The sequence below is a fragment of the Triturus cristatus genome, chromosome 9 (assembly GCF_964204655.1).
Source record: "Triturus cristatus chromosome 9, aTriCri1.1, whole genome shotgun sequence".
In the NCBI taxonomy this organism is placed as follows: domain Eukaryota; kingdom Metazoa; phylum Chordata; class Amphibia; order Caudata; family Salamandridae; genus Triturus; species Triturus cristatus.
In genome coordinates this window covers 873,696,552-873,713,592 of record NC_140592.1, presented here as the reverse complement: position 1 = coordinate 873,713,592, position 17,041 = coordinate 873,696,552, and the positions used below count along the sequence as shown (strand labels likewise).

Sequence of the window (17,041 nt, the reverse complement as noted above, 5' to 3'; positions counted from 1 at the left end):
ATTCTTTCATTTTGTGTGATTCCCTTGTTGCGGTGGACTCTCTCAGCGGGGTCACTGTGTCTCCAGGGCATAGATGCTGGATCCCTCCCCAACGGGGGGAGAGAAGTGCTTTGGTCGCAGATGCACTTAGAAAAATGAAGGAGGGAGAGGGGGTAAAAAAACCCAGTATGAACACAGTGTCCAACTTCCAGCATGGTAGGAGACGGTTCCCAGTGGTAAGGGGATCAATTCCAGCCCTCCACTATGTGAGACTCCCTTGCCACTGTGAACTCTCTCAGCAGGGTCTCTGAGACTCCAGGGCAAAAATGCTGGATCCATCCCCAAAAAGGGGAGTGGGAGTGCTTTGGACAAGGGCATACAATAGGGGGCCATGATCAGAATGAATCAGCACTTTGTACCACAGGATTCCACCCTACCTGAAGTACCACAGGAAGAAGATGACAGAGATTCAGGTTATGGAAGTAGCGTGTTAGGTGACGTACTTCTGGATGAACCACCAGAGTTTGAGGATGAGCTCTACTTCCCTGACTACTAGGTTTTTCTAATTTGGATGATGATGACTTTGAAGTGCCAGGGCGAGGATCTTCTGCTGCTCTAAGTATAGCACACACTAGCAATATTTTATATATTAGATTACCCAGCCATGGACGGTATTCGATATTCACATTTTTTTCAGAGGAACATAATACATCATAATTGCCAGCATCATCATCCTTCCACCTCTAAAGATTACGCTTGCCCACTTCATAGCTCGAGTTGACTTCATTTTGTAACTTGTACTAGCTAACCATTATGATTATTTATTTTACTTTAGCATTTCTTATAATGTTTTCTCTGTTTGGCAGTCTTCTTCTTGTGTACTACTAGTGATACTCTAGTCTCCCTCAGATGACTGTCTCGTTTGTTTTGAAAAGCTTGCAAATAAAACGGCATTAACTCAGTTTTTATTATGTCAATTTAATTAGTTATCTGCGATGAATATTCCTCATCCTACAGTTTGAGTTCACCTAGGAGGGAGTGAAACCTCGCTGCTGATTCTGTTGCTTTCAGTAGTATTCGATTAGTCTGCTAGCATGCTGCTACTGTCTACTACTGCTACCACCATGGCACCTTAGGAAACCATCACCATCAGCTAATCACAGGTAAGAGAAGAACTGTGGGGGATTCATTTAAAATGCAATAATCTATAATCTATGGAAATTATTTCACACACCCCTTCTGAGTTGTAGGGGTTAATAAAGTTGCAGGCTGCATAGCCTAGTAGGAGAGAGTAGTAGAACAAGTGAGGGTACTGCATCTATCTGTTGGTGTGTTGCACTATCAGCAGATTTCAAAAACTGGCTGCAGTCCTGCGGCAAAGGAAACAGTGCGAAGTAAAAGAGTAATCCCCCAAAAAACTATAAATGTATTCCCCTAACAAAGATAAACTATAAGAAAATGCCCAGCACCTGACCCACCCCTCTATCTAACCCCAACCAATGTCCAAAGTAAAGTAAGTCCAAAATTAAAATTATCCATAAATCAAATGTTCATAGTCCATAAAACAAAATATTATGCAAATCCAATTTTACTCCAACATTCTCACCCTATCTCCAAGTCCCACCCACCAAACAAAAGATTAAAAAAGGGGCAAGAGAGGTCTAGCTATGGGCTAGGACTCAAATCTTCCTTTCCAGCTAGTCAAAATGCTCCTCCATCCTGGCCTCCAGGCACGCCATCCTCAGGAGAATGTGGTGCTGAAAGGTTCTAGGTATACAGGGGGGAGCAGCAGTGGTTGATTGGTGGCGGGTGGCTGCTGGATCACTGAGCCATCCCAACGGCTGAGGCACTGGGGCCTGGGGCATTGGAGGCTGCTGCTGCCTCCTCCTCCAAGGCCATCAGCCACCGATATTCAGCCCAGATGGCCTCCAGCTTCCTTTACCAGGTCTTGGCTGCATTGTCCTGCCTGGTGGGTTGGGAAGGAGTAACTATATCAAAAAAGAAAAAAGACAAATTGTAACCAATACTCATAGCAATACAGTAACCCTTAAAATGTTATAGTGGCACAGTAGCACTAGCAGTACATAACAATTGTGGTATCCACAGTTTCTCTGCACCTATGATTTGGATGTGATTAGAGTTTCAGGCATTAGGCACTATGGAGTAAATAACTATTCGTCTTCTCTTTCTTGTTTAAGTAAATTACCCTTGTAGGCATGCCAGCTCAGCTTGCGCCTAAGACAGACATACTTGTGTCGCAGACTCGCATTACTTTACTACTGTTTGCAGGTGGGGCAGCTGTACTACACAATTATCTCTTTTTCTATTATGGCCATGCTCTGTTAAATGGCAAATGCTCAATTTCACTTTCACCCTGACTGCAACAAAACAAATGAATAGTTACTATTATAAATGATGATATAACTCAAGACGTCACGTGAGGTACTACTATCATGCAGCCGAGAGGCCACCCATGGCTGACACTCTCAAAATGCAATGGTAGGGAGTGGGCCTCGGAGGGAGGCGATGGAAGATGGGTGGGTACATCTGAAATACAACCTCAAGCCTTTGAATCAAATACATTGATTAAAAAAACAGTACTTGTTTATTCTTCTTCCAAGGGATTTTTCCATTTATCATTGCATTGTTCTTCTAGCATTATTTTTATTCTTCATCTTTGGCTTTGCTACTCAGGCCCAGTGTAAGTTTTACATTCTCTTCATCCAGTCTTCACCTATGATTGAATGCCATCCATTCATCCATCCATCCAAACATGGCTATCATTATCAATAAATCTTTCACCAACATACATTTGCCATTTCACCACCCATGCATCCCTGCTTTGACCTATCAAACCACCCAGAGAATTTCTTTCACCCATACATTTTCACCCACCCAGGCAGGCATCCTTTGTCACCTTTCACCCATCATTCAACCCCCATGCATACTATCAGACACGTATATATGAATAGTGTCAGCGCTCCATCCATCATCTCCTTGTGTTTGCTTTGTTCGCCCTAAGTTGGCAGGGTATGCCCAGACGTGGGTCCCTTGCTCACTTTGCCACTGGATTCAAGCTAGCCTTGCTGATGACGGCTGATTAGCCAGAAACCGGTCCCAGGATGCTTGTTTCCAGTCCAGGGAAGACATGGCTTGGCAGTTCGGGCTGGACTGTTCCCATGAGGCACAGGTTCAGACTGATTTGCATATGGCCATGTCTGAACTGGGGTGGCCGAGTGAGCTAAAGAATGATGATGGATTAAACCCAGATCTGTGATTGGGGGTGAGTGTCTGAACAGTGTCAGTGCTCCGTCCATCATCTCCTTGTGTTTGCTTTGTTCGCCCTATGTTGGCAAGGTATGCCCAGACGTGGGTACTTTGCTCACTTTGCCACTGGATTCAAGCTAGCCTGGCTGATGACAGCTGATTAGCCAGAAACCGGTCCTAGGATGCTTATTTCCGGTCCAGGGAAGACATGGCTTGGCAGTTTGTGCTGGACTGTTCCCATGAGGCACAGGGTCAGACTGATTTGCATATGGCCATGTCTGAACTGGGATGGCGGAGTGAGCTAAAGAATGATGATGGATTAAACCCAGATCTGTTACTGGGGGTGAGTGTCTGAACAGTGTCAGGGCTCCGTCCATCATCTCCTTGTGTTTACCTATATATGCATCCCTTCACCCGCCATCTTTCTCTGCCATTCAATTTACATTTCACCCGTCCTTCCTCCTTCCATCCTTCTTTCCCTTTCCCATCAACCCATCAAGGTCTGACTCCTCTTCATAAAAATTTCTCTGCTGAGTTGAAGATAGAAGAGGCCATTAGTTACTCAACTCCCAGTGTTTATGCTATTTGCTAATGCTAATTAAAGGGTGTCTTCAACTGTTCACAACTTAGGGGGTGAGTAGGATGGCGGGCGGATTGCCACCGTCGGCCCGGCGATAATGATCCACCCGCCATCCCAACCTGATTTACCCCCCGCCCTATTACAATGCGTGGGGTATTGCAGCGGACACAAAGTGCGTCTGCCGCTTTTCTGCCGGTCAGCAATCGGAAGGGCGGACGTGAGCCTCAATGTGGTTGTGGTGCCTAGCAGGCACCACCATCCATATTAGGATGCAGGGTTTCACAGGCCTTTCCATGGGGCTGGTGGGGAATTGCTTTGGGGGCCCATTGCGGGTCCCCGGGGAGGTTGGGGGGGTGTGGGCTGCACTTAGGGGGTAAGCCTGCCACGGTGCCTGCGTGGTGCCTGCCACGTTGTGCATGGCAAAGCACAACATGACACTTTGGCATTGCGTGGGTGCTGCTTACAGCAGCCCCCGCCGCAATGTTAAATATGTGGAATGCGACCACCACGGTGGCAGTTGCATTCTAATTGGCGGTGCGGGACCGCCGCACACCTGGCGGCCGGTCCCAGCACCGCTAGGGTGGCGGGCATCCTAATAACTCCCTAAGTCTCTACAGTACAGTATACTAAATGTACACCCTTGCAGTGAGTGTATAAATTGTCAGTAAGCAAGCAATATGACTTAACACCACCGGCCACTGCTGCTGGCTCACTCTCTGCAGCTGCAGCACCTGCTCCCTGCTGGCTGATGTCGCCATCCCCGCTGGCCCCATCACTGGTGGTCGGTATGGCCAAAAAGAACATCAAAACACACAAGATGATGGACGAAATGTTGCACATTGGCAAAACATTCACCCCCAGTCACAGATCTGGGTTTAATCCATCTTTATTTTGCTCACCACGCCAACCCCAGTTAAGACATGGCCATATGCAAATCAGTCTTGACCCTGTGCCTCATGGGAACAGTCCAGCACGAACTGCCAAGCCATGTCTTCCCTGGACCAGAATCAACCATCCTAGGACTGGTTTCAGGGTTTCACCCCTCTTCAGCCAGGATTGCTTGACTCCAGTGGCGTCGTCAGCACTGGACCCATGTCTGGGCATACCCTTCCCAAATAGGGCGAACAGCAAAACACACAAGATGATGGACGAAATGTTGCACATTGGCAAAACATTCACCCCCAGTCACAGATCTGGGTTTAATCCATTGTTATTTTGCTCACCACGCCACCCCAGTTCAGACATGGCCATATGCAAATCAGTCTTGACCCTGTGCCTCATGGGAACAGTCCAGCACGAACTGCCAAGCCATGTCTTCCCTGGACCGGAATCAAGCATCCTAGGACCGGTTTCGGGGTTTCACCCCTCTTCAGCCAGGTTAGCTTGACTCCAGTGGCGTCGTGAGCACGGGACCCACGTCTTGGCATACCCTTCCCACATAGGGCGAACAGCAAAACACACAAGATGATGGACGGAATGTTGCACATTGGCAAAACATTCACCCCCAGTCACAGATCTGGGTTTAATCCATCGTTATTTTGCTCACCACGCCACCCCAGCTCAGACGTGGCCAAAAAGAACATCACACCTTTTGTAGATGCCATATATGCCTCCCCTATTTATTTTTTTCTGTAGCAAGATTGAAAATACATACAACACACACATTACTACAATTCAGGGTACAGACAGTATGTCCTGTCAAAAATAATAAAATAACTGGTTGGGCATTCTGTTGGAGGCAGCTTTTGAAAAGCCTCTCAAGAAGACAACCTGTAAAGGTCTGGACTGAGTGGCTAGAGCTTTTGACTTTTTGAAAAGAAATAAGGGGCATATCAACAACAACTGGCGATAATTATCGCTGAACGCACTTAGCGCTCGGATAATTATCGCCGGCTAGCGCCGACTTTTATCGCTGAGATAGCGTGCTATTAGCAACGCTTATCTCTCGGCGATAAAAATCCTAGCGCTAACTGGCTAACGTGAGATTATCGCTGGAAACTCAGCAATAATCTCACGTTAGCTAGTTGATAGGGACTCACAAACTTAGCCATGATATCCACCTTCCATAGGATATCATGGCTAAGTCAGTCCTGAAGCAGGTGTAAGGAAAGTAGCGATAACAGGGGATATCGCTACTTTTCCTGACGCTATGCTTCATAGTGTTAGGCTTGCTGATAGGAGAAATGTCGCTTAGCGACATTTCTCCTGTCATGCCAGGTCAGGAACGCCCACTTTGCATCTCATTAGAGATACAAAGCTGGGCGTTAGGAATCCTGACGCTAAAGCAAGGTTTCACGCGTTAGCGTGACCTTGCTGATTAGGCGATAAAAAATGTTATCGCCTGCTTGTTGATATGCCCCCATGAGTGGTCAACTGGGCGGACAATTAAACATAAGGTCTTCTTGGTAGGACAATGTAATGGTGCCATCTTCCTCCTCCTCCTCCTGATATTTCCTTCCAGCCATGGTGCACAGTCATTAGTTTACCATCAACTGCTGTTAATAATACTAGGCCTAGATGATAAGACATAACTATGGGGTGTCCAACATTACCATGGCCACTCTCTAGTTTTACTGATTGAGCATGAGAAAGTAAAAGAAAGCCTTCTCATCTCAACAAACATGCGTAGAATACCTTACTTGGGCATGCAATCTGCACGGCACAGTAGCAGTACTAGTGCTAGTAGTAGTAAGGACCAATGGGTTCTCTGAGTCTTTTAGTAGCATCAATAGGCTGTCCACAAAATATATAAGGGGAGAAGGAAAGCTGAATGAAAAATCACAAGAAGGCAAGCTACAGACAGACAAGGTAAAACAGAAGCAGTTTAAGGTAAATACACACACAAGAAATATAAAGTTAGTAAATAAGATTATGCAAGGATAACAAGAATTTAGAAACAGATAGATCAAAGAGGATTTGGAAAAAAATAAATTAGGAAATGGAAACAATAGTTCAAAATAACGAGCGGTAAAAGTTAGAGAAATTTATACCAATATTAACAACAGGGGGACTTACTGGGGCCAGCAGAGTCATGAGATGAGGAGTCAGTTTTAGAGGCCCCTCCATCTCCCGCACCCGCCTCAGATGACCTAATCTTGCCCTGGATGCTGGTGATCATGAAAGACATAATTAAAGAGACAAAAAATGATTGTTGTTAAATAAATATTAAATAATCGCTCCAAAAAGATTTTTTAATAGGAAACTGCAATTGCAATAACATTGACCTTTCAGAAATCAGATTCACTAGTTTTAAACTAGTATCGCGGTCGCAGTCACGGACTGTCCTATCTAAATATTATTCCACAGTTCCAATCGAATTGCTGATTCCTAACCCTATCTAGTCCACCTACTCCAAACACTTTGGAATGAATTGCAAAAAAATTATATTTTCTTCTAATTTCCGATCTCATTCGCAATCATCTCAACCCCATTTGACGGGCCCATTTACTATGTCTGCATTTAGTCTTTAAAAACATAGTTGGACGCATGCATATAGCATACAACAAATTGGCTGGTTGCTAGTCACTCACTATACAAACTAGAAAAAAGGTTCTACTAAGCCTGAAGTGAGAGGACGCAGGGCGCTAAATTACTAATACTAAGTAACTAAGCAACTACCACTATCTTAGTGACAGGACAAAGGAAAGGAATATCTCTAGTCTGCATTACCTAACTTAAGTTCTCTAACATAACCAGCCCAAGCAATTATAAAATGTTGCAAACAAGTAAGATTAGGTAGCGCTGAGAACCTGTATAGAATAACGATCACAAAATATATGGTTTGTAAATGTGACTTGCCTACATGTGAGCAGCATGCTTGCTATTTGGGAAAAAAATATTAGCAATACCACAAAATACACAATAATAATTAGCTACTCACAAAGCCCCAAGACCTCAACCCCTTCCAGGTACAGAAGATCGTGCTCTCAGTCCAGGATAGTGGACCACCGGTGCAGGCAATACTCTGCCAAGTGCAACCTCACCCACCGCTGATGGTGCTCCCAGAGTCTGTACACGTCCCCAGGCCTGCCACGTGCTGCTAGAGTAGAGGGAAGATGGTACTGCACAAAAAAAAAACAGCGCTGCCACCGCCGCATCAGAAAACAAGGCTTGAGCCTGCACCTCTTCCTGGTGCCGCCTTTCGCAAGGAAGTTGGCTCTTCTTTGCCACCTTGGCCCTGCTCTCTTTCTCTGCCATGATGCTGGGGGGGCGGGCGGTGTGGCAGAAGTATCAAAAATACCTGGGAGTAGAAGGAAGTAAAACAGAATTAGGAGGAAAGTATGTATAGAGAAAAATAGCATAAAAGAACAAAACTCACTAAAAACACAAAAAAGTAAAACAAAAATGCAAAATATACACTTAAGAAGAGAGATAAGAAATAAAAAAGATAAGAAAAAAAGTTTTGGGTAACCCTCGGCGTAGCTCGCGTAGTAGCGCTACGTGTAGTTACGCGAAGTGCACTTTGCACTACGCGAGGTACGCGTAGCACTACGCGAACTGCGTAGTGCGCTGTTCGCGATGATTGCACAGTGCCGGATGCTTGTCCACTCTGTGCAATCATTGAAAACGGCATCTTGCACAGTGCGAGCTGTCGTTTTCTGCCGCTCAAGTAGATTTTTACTCAAGTGACAGCTTTCTCAACGCGGACTGGTAGTTTCTCATTGCGAGCGGACGCGAGTATACGCGGCCACTCGCAATAAGAAACCTGTCCTCCCCACTTTGAGAATCTCGCCGGGAGGTTAATTTTCCACGCTCGGGATCGGCCACTTGATGGTGCTGATCGTGAACAAGGAAAAAGTCTCGCCGGGATGTCATTTTGCTCGCTCGCGGTCGCCAACTTGACGTTGAGGACCGCGAGCGAGCAAAAAATGCCAACTACGCTACGCGATTTTGCACTGTGCTACGTGCAATTCACGTAGCACAAAATAGCACAAACTACGCAAATTATGCCAGCGTAGCGTAGTTGTCCGCCCAGGGTTAGTTTTGGGAATGAAGGATTGGAAAGATTTAGGGAGAATTCAAAACAGGCCCCAGAACCATAACAGAGAAGAAAAACAAGATGCGTGACCACGTAGTGCAGTTTGCGCCATATTTTCGCCCGAACATGCAATCCGTGTTACCGTACGACAGGAAATGTCACACAAACGGTTGGAAAAAGCAACTCCACCCACTCACAGAACTCTGCGTAGTGCAGCCGAGTTTTTTTCCCACTTCCTGGAGTTGTACGTAGCGCTGCTACAAGAACTCCACCCAGGCTTAACAAAACCATGGCAAATCCAGGGAATGGAAACTTTGTTTCAATCAAGTTTAATTCCTACATAAATGGGCTTCCTGAATGATACAGTCCAACAGACTACATATCTGGGAATGGTTAAAATCAAAGAGATGAATGGCCCAACTATTCCCGATATTTCCCACTTTGGGAATTTGCAAAATTTGACAAATTATACTGAAGAGCAACTCAATAGTATGTTGTAGAACGATACATTCAATTCCTTTGAAGTCCTCATGGGTGGTTATTGGGGCCGATAGACACAAATAGTTGGCATGCTCATTTTCCCAGTTCCCCACTTGGGTTTAGGACAAGCAGACTGTTACTCTCATTCACACCATTCAGGTATTGTTACCACCTATTTGATGGGGAAATTATGTCAACAATAGTTAGAACATTCCACACTGTCTGCCGTAAAACAACATCTTTCTCTCCTGTCTGAAGACACAGACCTATCAGATGTTTTATTAGGTCCCAAGTCTCCATGTTCTGAAAGATTTGTTTATGCTACATATTACATTTGGAAATTGTCACAAATAGTAACTGCAGCATGTTTAAGACAAATTGTTCAAGGTAATTTGGAGAAAGTGCTTGATAATGTTATTTATAATTTGAAAAACATTGTGGCATCTGTTATTGATATCATGCAAAGTGATATGTTGACAATGTATCATGGACAACGTCAGCTTAAATCTATCATGCAGTTCAGCTGGACACTGCAATCCCTAAAAAATGGGTGCGTACCTTAGCGCTACCTAAATTCAAGCTACTTCTTGTTGCCCTTTAATCTGACACGCAACGACAATTGATGGCTAAAATGTCACATACAAAATGTTGCGCCTTGAGAAGTAAGAACAGCTCCCTCTTACAGTAGCAGAAACACCTTCTACTGTCTAGTTAATACACGGCCTAATTATTTTGCCGATTTCAACATTCCAATCCACAGCTTGCATGAAATATTTTTCAGTCGGTAGATATGAACCCCCTGAGGCAGTTTCATGCATGGATTATGGTCACTTCAATTTTTATATTGTTGTGATCGTGCCAACAAAGAGGTCTTCCTTACTGGAAAAGAATGCAACTCTTCTGTTAGGCATTTACTTGTTTGCAAACATGTGACCATTCATGGAGCAGGTAATGTTCCGGTAATAAATTTGGCCTGCTATCTAAAAGCAATATCAGCTCTTGCAATACTCCCACTTATTACAGTCCTCTCAAATGGAAGCTATTTAATGTTGAGAAATCAGGACTGTTGTGGAATGTGAGCTGGGATTCCCTATATTTTCTCTGTTTTCCAGCATATCACTTGTTTTAATACAGTCCTTTTCCCTCACACACAAGGGGTATGGATAGCTCATTGTGGCCTTCCATTCCAACTTTAAATTCATCTTTCGACAAACTAAGCAGACGCAAAGCACTATTGTTACAAAAAGAAGTAGCACAAGCATCTCCTTTAGAAACCTTTGAATTTCAAGTTGCAAGGACATCCAGTGAGATGCAGTCCCTGTCAAACAGCAGTCTCCAATTACATTTTGGTGAATTAGCTCACCACATTTTTAATGCATCTAGTATGGCCGGCCTTGGTCTTTATTTAGGTCGAGCTAGACAGCACGTGCTGTCTCTTTGAGACCTACTGGAATTAGTCTGTGGGCATGAAGTCCATCCCCTTTCTCGACATTGCTTTTCATTTGTCTGTGTCAGTGTCCTTTAAAAATTCTTGCTTGCTAGTTGTCAGTCCTGCCTCTTTGCTCTCCTTTCTCTCTTGTGCAGAGCAGGGGCTTTTTACTGTCTCATTCCTCTCTGGTTCCGTATCTGTTTTATAAGGGACTATTTTTTTCTTGGTTTCCTAGTCCGTTACTGTTTGTCTGTGTTCAGCTTCAGCTCCCTCTCTGCTTACATTTAAATATAGCGATTCTGCCATGCCACTTACTCCAGTGCTTTTTTTTTTTTAGGTCAAGCCCACAGCAACTCTTGCCTCTAGGAGCATCCCAGTGAATAAACCCAAAGTTGTGGTAGTGTAAAGTAAAGTACAGAAGGGGCATATTATCAAGAAACGGCGTTACAATTATCGCCGCTTTGGCGGCAGAAAACTGCTGCTAAAGCAGCGATAATGCGCTTGATAAGTGATAACATGCCCTTAAGAATTCCCATAGAAGCCCATGTTCTGGTGGCAACATGGGATTCTATTGGAATTCTCCAGGGCATATTATCAAGCCCATTATCGCCGCTTTTTAGCCGCAGTTTTCTGCTGCTAAAGAGGCAATAATTTTAACGCCGTGCTTGATAATATGCCCCAGAAGACCCAAAACCCAGAGCTATCATGGAGATTGGTGCCATTTGAGTGCAATCAGTAAGTGAAAGATGCACAGAGGCATTCTCTTTATTCAGAAAACAATGGAAACTCAATCGACTAACACACCACCTTCAGCCCCTGGCTGCTCCTCACGGTAAACCCCTCCTCTCACGACCCTGCTTTCACCATTTTCGCAGTAAGCGCTCATGGGCTCGTGCTACCGACGGCCCTGTAACTCTTAACTTTCTAATCCTCCTGTTAGTCTTTTTATCTTGTAATCATCCTCGTTATTATTCATTTTGTGCTGCTAGTACAGCTGATACTGACCTATTTGAGCAAGTAAATTGTGCAAGATAAAGCACAACCCCAGCCCATCCATATGCACACGCTCTGCTGCATGTGTGTAATGTGGCACACCCCCAATTCTATTAATTGAAAATAGCAGTCTCTCCACGTCTATACAAAATAAATATTGTCCATTGAGGATTCGGATCTTGGCTTCTAAAGTTTACCTGCTCCACCTAAAATGCGGGTCACAGACCAAACAGGAATCTAACCCATACCAGTGCCACGATCTTCCCAAACCACAGCTCCTAAAAGTGCTGTTATAAACAACCAAGCACCCTGCATGTTCTTGAAGTGCTCACTAGTGATTCACTTCCTGCTGTGGCACTGTACACAGCACTGTACACGCCTCACTCGGTGCCGTTATAACAGATTTTCCTTAACAGAAGTCACAATTAGCTTAATTGCTCTCTTCCAAAATACTTTCTCGGTTTCGAAGGCAGCTACATCCGACATAGCGACATGAGTTTCAGTCTCGCCCCACATTTGCAGAGTGACTACTAAATACGTTAACAATTCCCATTTACGTTGAGGCACATCCTGTCGGTGTCCTAAAGAGCTGGTTCTCATGGACAGTCGTATCCCAAACCATTCTGGTGAAGTGGCAGAAGCACGACCCCCTCCCCTCCCTTTCAAGCCTGTAGAGCAGGCCCTGGCTGTGTAGGGACCAGGGTCACCCGGGGCAGGATGAGTCAGTCTGAGCTGGAACCCTGGTTAGAACCTCCCAGGGGCAGACATGCACAGCCTGTAAAACCTCAGTGCGGTCAAAGAATTACTTCCAGTTTCCCAAAATCTCCTACGCACACAGCGGCAGATTTACAAGCCCCTTGCGCCACTTTTACGTCACTTTTCCCATGTTAAAAGTGACGCAAAAGTGGCGAAAGAGACTTATAAATATGCCCCACAGTTTCTTGTCCTTTATTTACTCCCTTTCACTAATAGAAATGGCTTCTACTGGATCCAGTACATGTGTGGTTGTGAATATGGAAGCATAGACCCAGCAGAAACCAAAGGGGCCTTCTATATGTCAAATATATTTCTACTGGTAAAGCAAAAATAAATCAAATCTAATATGCAACAACAGACCCCAAACTACAGTGTGAAGATCGAACTGGAATCAATTAGAATGTATCCATTGCTGCCATTTAGCTGGCCAAAATCCCATAAAGCATATATGTTAATGTTAATTGTGATTTGCAAAGGGCCTAATACCGGCAGGTCTCTAAGTGCTGAAATATGTCTGCAAACAAATCTAGCAAAAAACATTTACAGCTGGCCAACTGGAATGTACACCAGAATGACCACTACTAAAAACCGCTCCACTTGAGCAACAAACAGCCCTTCAGACATTTTCTCTCAAAATTAAAGGCAAGCCAACTAATGAAAACAAACATTTGCCATCACCTTCTAGGTGCATTTCACCCAGCTAGGCCAGCGATGTGTTTAGTCAGCACACTGTGTGTGCATGGTGAGATGGAGCTCTGTGTACCATTGTGAGCTAAAACACATGGATTTTTCTCAATAGGCAATGTACTGCAAATCATGAGAGATTGATGCTATGCAATAGAAAACATAATATGACAACGTTTGTGCAGGAAACAACATTAGCACCCCAATAATCAATTGCCGCTACCTGTAGTTGGTGGTAAATAACGAATCCTTGAAACAAAAAAGCACTCACTTGAGTGCTCTCTACATAGGATTTGAGGATTCGGTAATTTACCGAATCGGTATTTTACCAATTTCTTAAAATACCGATTCGGTAAATTACCGAATCCTCAAAACCTGCCTCCTACATTGGAAAGGGCTAAATACCGGTCGGTAACGGGAAAATTACCGATTTTCGGCCATTACCGACCGGTATTTAGCTATCTACATATGGCCCTGAGTAACATGTCTGTCCTCTGAAACTTGTGAATTGGGTGATAGACTAATCGTCATCTGTGGAGATGGAGTATGTTCTGGATTCACCAGACTTCAAATATGTAAGAGACATCATGGATATTGCCGGCACACTGAAATTCGTCTAGTTTTCAAAATTAGCAAGTTATGTTTTTTCATTATTTTTTATGATGATGATCCTTTTTTGTATAAATATGTTTATTAGCAGCACTTTGAATTTGCTTATCTTGTGCCTTAAATCTTTTATTATTTAATTAGTCATTGTATTACTGCCCCAACCAAAGGGGGGGTGTGTTATCATGAGTTTCGTATAGGGCTCACTGTAGCTTCTCCCCTATGTTAGCCTAACTGCACTTGCAATAGGCCACTTTTGCTTTGCACACATTAGAAAATAACACACTTGTTTTTATGGAAGACTGTTATTTTGGAAATAGGCTGCACATGCTGTGGTATTTTACTCTTCTGCTGGGATTCAGTCTGAAGGTCACAAGGTCAAGCAACAAGCGCCATCTGAGATGTGAACCAGCTGACTATGCATGACAGGTGTTGGGTCCATCAATAATCTCAGAGATCTCTAATATAACACCGTGTTTCCATAGTTGTTGGACCCGGCCTCGTAGAATCGCCCTCCGTGCCCCCGCACCACCGAAACCTGGTACCTACGGCCCAAGCACACGGCCAAGCCGAACCTCCCCACCAGGACACACGCACCGACCCGGACATCCCCGTCCCTGGCCTCTCTCCTTTCGGCCACCCCGGGCCCGCGTGCCCACTTCATGCACCAAGATGGCCGCCCGGCCCCAGCGCGACCCGGGCCTAGAGGCGCCACTCCGGCTGGAGGACATCACGCTTCCAGGGGATGAGAGAGGGAGGAGCAGTTTCTATCGCACCTCTGAACTCCCCCGGGACGATGGGTTTCGATCGGCCCTCCGGCCTCCCTGAGGGCTGGCTCCATGCCTGCTGGGTGTCTGGGACTCCTCCCGACCCGGCCCTGAAAGGATCAAAAGACAATAGCAGGAAATCCCGACAAGCGACCCCCAGGTGACAAGACCCCTGCCTGCACAGACTCCGGACATCAAAGAGGGGTCGACCTATAACAAGGGGTGCTCTGGGTCTGTCCGGGAGATTCGACGCTGGAACAACGAGAGCCTGCCGACGTGGTCGCGGCTCCTGGAACTTGGACCCACCCGAGCCCTGCTGAGTGACTCGCGGCTCCCTGAAGATCGTAAGACCTCCGAACTTGTACCTGAGCCCTGCTGAGTGACTCGCGGCTCCCTGAAGATCGTAAGACCTCCGAACTTGTACCTGAGCCCTGCTGAGTGACTCGCGGCTCCCTGAAGATCATAAGACCTCCGAACTTGTACCTGAGCCCTGCTGAGTGACTCGCGGCTCCCTGAAGATCGTAAGACCTCCGAACTTGTACCTGAGCCCTGCTGAGTGACTCGCGGCTCCCTGAAGATCGTAAGACCTCCGAGCCTGTACCTGAGCCCGCTGAGTGACTCGCGGCTCCAACCGACTCACGGTCCCGCCGGACCCCGACTACAACATCGTATCCCCCAGCTCGAGGATTGTGAGCGGTGCGCCGGATACGTCCCTGCTTGAACCTTTAGAGACTGTCCCGCTACCCCCTACCCCTTCCGAGACTCTTGAGCCCGTGCTCACCTTGTACATATTTGCAGTGATAACCTACTTGATAAAGATTGTTTTCTCAGAATACCCGGTGTGGTCACTCTGTGTCGTGTGGTGCCAGAAGTACGATCCTAGATACGAGATTCCTCCCCCTGGGGAATCTCCCGCCAGTGCCCGGCTACGATACCTTGAGGGTGGGACTCAGGGTAGTCAGGACCCCTTCCAGGCTCCTCTGAGGTCGCCGTCTAACATTGGTGGCAAGCGACGGGATTCGGGCCCATCACCTAGAGATCGTACCGTGAACAACGGAAGCACTACCGACAAAGATGGCAGAAGGAAGCGCCGTGAGCCCCGCAGAAACCAGCGCCAACAGGGTGTTCCAGGTGGAGCAGCTAGAAGAATACACACACAAGGAGCTAAAGCAATTTTGCAAAGAACTTAAAATCGCTACCACTGGTCTCACTAAAGAGGATTTGCAGAAGGCACTGAAAACTTGGGTGGAGACCGGGGCCTCCCGCCCGGAAGGCACGGGGGAGCGCCCCGACGAAGCCGAACCCCCCCAAAGTGGAAGCAGTAGCAATCAGGTGCGAGGCACCGTACCAGACGGGGGCCTATCCCCGGAAGAGCTCGCGGACAGAGAGAGAAGCCGCAATCATGAACTCGAGTTATCCAAACTCAAAATCGAGGGCGAATTGAAGTTAGCGGAAAAAAGCTAGCAGTAGAGCAAATGCGTGTACAAGGCGAACTAGAAGAAAAGAAGCTCCAACGGGAGCACGAAGGAAGGAAGCTCCAACTAGAGCACGAACGCAGCTTGAAAGAAATCGAGCTCAAGGCCAGAAGCGAGGAAGGAAGGCCCCCGGGAAACCGAGAGACAGCCTCCCCAGCGGAACAGAAGGTCCACATCCCCAAGGATGTGGTCAAGGAATATTATAAAAACGATGACATTCAGCAATGGTTCAGGGCCTACGAGGTCGCCATGACCTCCCATCGGATCCCGCAGAAGGACTGGGGGGCGGGGTTGTGGGGGCGGTTTATGGGGGGGCGGGGTTGTAGGGGCGGTTTATGAGCGAAGGAAGGGACAACCTGCTCGACCTACCCCTCTGCCTGCAGACCTCCTACAGCCACATGAAAGAGGCTCTACTCACAAGATACGGCCTCACCCCAGAAATGTACCGTCAGCGATTCCGGGACTGCCGGAAGATCCCGGGCACCACCTGGGTGGAGTATGTAAACTTTTTCAGTTGGGCCTTCGATGGGTGGATCAAGGGCAGCAAAGTCACCACCCTTGCCGAACTCACTGACCTCATGTTGTGGGAACATCTGGCTGCGAACTGCTTCATAGAACTACGTCAGCATCTGCTTGACAGCAAGCTCACAGATCCCCGGAAGCTGGCTGTGGAGGCCGACCGCTGGACCAACACCCGGGTCTCCCGGGGCATGGTAGGAGAGTACCCCCGAGCCGGTCAGGGACCACCCCGCCAGAGAGGGGGAGGGAACCAGGGAGGGCCGAGAGAGTCCCAGCCTAGCCCCCCGAAGACACAACCTCCCCCTTTCCCGGCGCCCCCCCCACCGGTGACAGGGCCCCCTGGGAGACGGGGACACCGGGTGACCGTCATGTTTCCGTTGCCAGAAACCCGGGCACTACGCCAATGACCCAGAGTGCCCCATGGCCACCCAAGTCTCCCCTACCACCCCTGCGAGACAGATAGCCAACATAGCTCTGGGGGAGGAGGTTGAGGAAGCCGAGGAGTGGGAACCCGCAGCAATGGCCCTA

At 46.8% G+C, this 17,041-nt stretch overlaps 1 protein-coding gene across 4 annotated transcripts in view; it reads right to left on the bottom strand.

Annotated features, from left to right (window-relative positions):
• Positions 1 to 944: 944 nt before the first annotated feature.
• Positions 945 to 17,041, bottom strand: part of LOC146798992 (uncharacterized) — a 58,931-nt gene continuing 42,834 nt past the window's right edge. For 2 of the 4 annotated variants that reach the window (XM_085628029.1, XM_085628028.1), the window contains 3 exons: positions 7,814 to 8,066; positions 6,842 to 6,933; positions 945 to 1,967 (listed from right to left, as the gene is read on the bottom strand). In XM_085628029.1, coding sequence (XP_085484155.1) covers positions 1,918 to 1,967; positions 6,842 to 6,933; positions 7,814 to 8,066 — 395 coding nt within the window. In that variant the 3' untranslated portion in view covers positions 945 to 1,917. Of the gene's footprint in view, positions 1,968 to 6,841; positions 6,934 to 7,706; positions 8,067 to 17,041 lie in introns of all 4 variants that reach the window. The other 2 variants (XR_014969226.1, XR_014969225.1) reach the window with 2 other exon arrangements.